This window comes from Toxorhynchites rutilus, chromosome 3, assembly GCF_029784135.1.
Source record: "Toxorhynchites rutilus septentrionalis strain SRP chromosome 3, ASM2978413v1, whole genome shotgun sequence".
In the NCBI taxonomy this organism is placed as follows: domain Eukaryota; kingdom Metazoa; phylum Arthropoda; class Insecta; order Diptera; family Culicidae; genus Toxorhynchites; species Toxorhynchites rutilus.
Window position 1 is genome coordinate 245188250 of NC_073746.1, and position 5446 is coordinate 245193695.

A 5446-nucleotide genomic window follows, 5' to 3' on the forward strand; every position below is an offset into this window, starting at 1 on the left:
GGTGTATACATATACATGCGTATGCGTATACATAGCATACGCATAATTTGCGGCTAGAGCCGCAAAATCCTCCAACTCGTGGTCTAATTGTATTGTTTGTCACTGTATGAAAGGGCTACATTCAAATATTACCCAGCGAACCAATAATTTCGTATGTAGTGTATGATCCTGAGCGATACCTGTAACTTTAAAATGGTACCTGTAATCTCAAATCTGGAGTCTGGAGTTTTGGGTAAAACATTTGTCCTATATAAGGTTCAGCCTGATCATCATCTTCAATCATTTCAACGAAGTATCTCGGCTGAGACAATTTCTTTGGTTCACATTATTTTGAGCTGCTGAGCTCGAATGCTTGTTTGACAAAATTCAGTGATTATAGCTATTCAGATTGCATTTAGTTCCGTTACTTAAAGAGTGCTTGAGTTGAGTTGGAGAAGTGTACACGAACAAAACAAATTTAGTGATTTGGCAAAATGGATCAAGATATTCAGGTATTCGACGGTTTGTCCTATGTACCTCTGGAGAATTCATCGAAATACTTTGACCAGCTAACGGATAGTTGTAAATCCTATGACATTGGTGGAAGAACGTACACGAAATTGATGACGGGTTCATCTATGCAAATAAGTAACATCTTCGAAACTCACGGGAAAACAGTGAATGGTGGCATGGAGCAACATATGGGAACCGATTCAGTTTACATATCACCTGTGAATACTGTGCCACAACAAAACCTGGTCTTCCCGTATCAACAAACCGAGGGGGAGATCGGCGATAAACAACCATTGCAAAACACTTTCGTAGGAAATGCCCAATCAAATACTATGCTGTACGCGCAGTATCTATCGCCCGACGATGTATCACTACAATATAGTTGTCTGCAACCGGGTCTATTAACGTCTAGCTCCGAATCACAATACCACTATGGAGAGCTACTGTCATCGAACAGTCCACACAATTCGGGCTATACATCGATGGGAAGTATCCTGTCGCATGAGAATAAGCTAGAACCAATAACTACGTATCAACAGGCCGTGGCGAATATTGATGCAGAACAACCGTCACAAAATACAATAGTTCATGATTATAGTATACAACAGACCATGAATACAGACATGAACAACGCATACGGTCAAAGTTTATGGTATACAGGAAAGGGCCAACCAATTTATCTGGTGCCATCAACATCTAGCTCACCACAATCCCACTATGAAGAGCCGTTGTCGTCAAACAATTCACCACATTACGATTATCAGCAGCCATCAACTTCACGGATGAACGAGGTATCTCCAGGTGAACACAGCAATAATAATGTAGAAGCAATGCAACCTACTTCAATGAACCCCATTCCGGCTTCCGATTCAGCTCCAGAATCAAAACAATCCCCCAAATCGACTTCAGTTCTCAGGGGGAAACCCCAAAGGTCGGTAAGGCGCAATGTGGTCAAATACAGCGATTTCCAGTGCAACATATGCGGTGAATACTGCAAAAGCAAGTGTGGGCTGACGCAACATACAAAAATCCATGCAGGCTACGAACATCGATGTTCTCGATGTGGCAAACACTTCGAAACACAAGAATTACTTGACGAGCATATTGCAAAACATGTTCAGACCGACAAGCCGTGGAAGTGCGTAATATGTCCAAGAGCGTACATGAACAAGAGTGATCTCAAACGCCACGTGCAAGACCACAATCCGGCTAGCAAACCACACGGGTGCCCCAAATGTGCGAAAAGATTCAGTCGTGCCGACCAAAGGGATCTACACTTGGCATCACACGAACGCAAGGAGGCGAAACTCGGCCGAAAATCAGGTTAAAAGCGTTCGTTCAGACATTCCACTTTCTAAATATTTCATACTTGATATCCATAATCATAACATTTATACATTCATATTATTCATACTAGTTGGAACATTTCTAGAATACTTGATGCGATTTAATTCTGAGATACACTTTTCTGACTTTAAGATACTGTTGATTCGATAGCAAACGTGTTTCGACACCACCGCAGATTCTTTGACTGCTATTTGTATTCCGTTCTTCAGCCGTATATAAATAGTCGACAAGAACGTACATCTAATAACTTAGTAACTACTGACTCTTCTTCTGTACTACATGTACCATTATTCCTTTATTTCATCGTTACTATTCTCATTATTAGATCGAACTTCTGAAGTTGTTGGCGAATACTATATTGTACTATTTATACCCAAACCTGTTGACCTACGTACGGAGTTATTATATTACTGAGCGATTGTTGCTTCAAACTCAGTATGTATCGGTCAAAAGTAGCAGTACTTGATGCGGTGTTTGCTGTTGATTCTGATATAGGATATAAGTGATGATCCTAAAACTGATTTCATAAAAAGACAAATTTGAATCAGAGGTGGAGTAGAAATATGATATATATGAAATATGACTATAACATATTCCACAATTTATGGAGATCTGTTATCATTCCTAGCATTAGTTATATATAAGGAAGCAGTAGTGGGAAATATAACTGATGTCATTTTAGTCATAATATGAAACGAATGGATAGAAATAAATAAAATAGAATAAGGAATAAAAAACGTTGTTTTCAATATATTTCCTTGTGATTGTAGCAACTTTATCACAATGTTTTTGCATTAGTAAGACGATTCCGAACCACAAATCAATTGACAATTGAAGGGGACCCTATTCTAGGAAGTCGAAACGAATTCTCGTAACTTTTTTTCGAATGTTGGAATTAAAGTTGAGTGCTGGAACATTTTGGTGATTGGTTAAGGGAGTATTCTAGTCTAGAAATTTAAAAAAACCTTCATGTTTCTGTAGTTTAGAATTTACCCTAGAAAGGACTTCTTGAAAATACTATCATCTACCGAGTCAGAGCCATTTTGGTGGTGCGGTAGCTAACCTGTTACGGAAATAACAATGAACTTCAAACGCGTTTTTCTCGAAGGGCTGGAATCATGTACGCCATGGCACAACTTTTTTCTGAACCCTCTCATTTAATCAGCTTTTAACTATTCTAGTTATTTTTTCTCCGTTCAATTTTTGTTTTATTGTTAGAAGATAGATGAACAAATAATGATATAATGGATAGAAAAATATTCTTTGTTTTATTTTTACGGAGTTCGAAGAAACGTCCGATATTCGTGTCTCTACACTAGAATACCCCCTTAAGGTGTATTTGAGGATGTATCTTTTAATTTTCGGATGTAATTATTATGCTGTTGGCAACTAGATGCGTGAATGCTCTCTCTAAAACCGTTCCTTGCTAAAGGTACGTTTTTCTCAGAATCTAGTGGACTGATCTGGCTGAATTAGTTATCATCATGTAAAAATGAATTATCTAAATTGATGCTTCAATTATCTAGAGTGAAAATTACCAAAATGGCGGCCGTTCGAATTAAAATTAGCTGTTTTGACGTAGGACTACGTCTTTCATTTCTATAATGGGGTGTAAGTTGAAAGCTTCGAAAATGAAAGCTTTACACTGGAGTAACAAGATTTTGAGCGTTAATACCTCCTAAACAAATGAACGAAATGGTATGATAAACACTTCATTCGAAAGATAAAATGTCTACGCCTTATATGCTTGTCACCTTTTGATCCAAAAACTTGTTTCGATAGTCTTAAAATTGCTTTCAAAACAGGCTATTGAAATCAAACCAATCGGTATACAAGCGAGTACCGCTCGGAAATCCACTCAGTTATGATTGCGCAACGATTGAGGTAGGATCGCTGGAATGAATGGATGTTTCCCTAACACAGACTTCAAAACCATGGAGCCTGGGGAAATCGGCATTGCAAAATAAATGCAAGCAGCGGGTACTTTTTTACTCCTCTGCATTTCTGCAAATTGGAATGTTTCCCTAACATAGACTTCAAAACCATGGAGCCTGAGGAAATCGGTATTGCAAAATAGATACAAGCAGTGGGTACTTTTGTATTCTCATGCATTTCTGCCGAACGGAATGAGTTTCCCTAACAAAGACTTCAAAAACCACGTAGTCTGGGGAAATTGTCATTGTAAAATAGATGCAAGTTTCGGGTACTTTCGTACTCGTTTGCGTTTCTGCAAATCGGAATGTTTCCCTAACACAAATTTTAAAACAACGGAGCCAGGATAAATCGGCTTTGCAAAATAGATGCAAGGAGCTGGAACTTTTCTACCCGCATGCATTTCTGCGGACCAGTATGAGTTTCCCAAACACAAATATTAAAAGCAATGACTCAGGGGATATCGGCATTGCATAATAGATGCATGGTGCGGGTACTTTTGTATTCTCATGCATTTCTGCCGAACGGAAAAGAATTTCCCTAGCACAGATTTTAAAACCATGGAGTCTGCGGAAATTGGCATTGTGAATTAGATGTAAGCTGCGAGTACTTTTGTACTCGCTTGCATTTTTGCAAACCGAAATGTGTTTTCCCAACATAGATTTCGAAACCAAAAAGTTGGAAAAATCGGCATTGCAGATACATGCAAGTCAGCAGTACTTTTATACCCCCATGCATTTTTACACTCCAGAAGTCGTTTTGCTAACACGGAGTACAAAAGCGGGTACAAATTCAACGTTTTGGCTCGGTTATTCAAGACTGAATTGGAAGATATCCCTCCATATCGTCAGCTCAGCTCACATTATGTGACATACCGTTTGATGATTAGGCAAAATGTTGATAACTATTTGTTGCGATAACCACTACCATAATGCATGAGTTGACCTAAATTGGGATTTGTTTGCAATTGAATTCGTAAATTGTTTCATTCATTCACTAGTTTAATCAATACACACAAAAGATAACTCTGCGCAGCGGCGATATCCGTGCCCAATGAGGAACCTCCGAGATGCGATTATTACTAATTGAAAAAACACAAATGATGACTAAGCCAACGGCAGTCCTACGTCAAGCTTGCGGTTATATCATAGGTAGAACCCACCCATAGGTTTTTCAACAAAAATCGTTATTTGAGAAATAATAAAAATCGTAGGAATAGAGATATTGAAAAACGGCTACGTAACAATTTAGATGATTCATTTTTACATGCTGAAAAAAAATGACCCAAATCGGTCCACTATATTCTGAGGTAAACGTACCACCAGCTGGAAAAACATGGTTTCAAGAAAAGCTCGGTCAAAGATTCGTACAACAATGCTACTTTCCTTTAGGTGGCTCCAAAGTTTTTGCTGTTACCTCTCATCTAGAGGAAATATCGAATAATGCTTCCGACAAAACATTTCTAAAGCCTCTCGCAAATGCAAAAAACATGTTTTTTCGACTTTCCAGAGTAGGTTCCCCCTTAAATCTGGAGATTAAGCCACATGATGAACTTCCTTGCTGAGAGTGAATCGATTGTGCCAAATGTGATCTAGCATAGTCATTAAGAAAAATGATTTTGTATTTTATTTTTGATATTCTGATCATACACTCGACAAAAAAAATTAGAGGAACA

At 38.3% G+C, this 5446-nt stretch overlaps 1 protein-coding gene across 1 annotated transcript; it reads left to right on the forward strand.

Moving 5' to 3' along the window:
- Positions 1–473: 473 nt before the first annotated feature.
- On the forward strand, positions 474–1820 carry LOC129774088 (zinc finger protein 236-like). Its single transcript, XM_055777785.1, has one exon. It carries the CDS (start codon positions 474–476, stop codon positions 1818–1820), a length of 1347 nt encoding a protein of 448 aa, XP_055633760.1.
- Positions 1821–5446: the final 3626 nt, after the last annotated feature.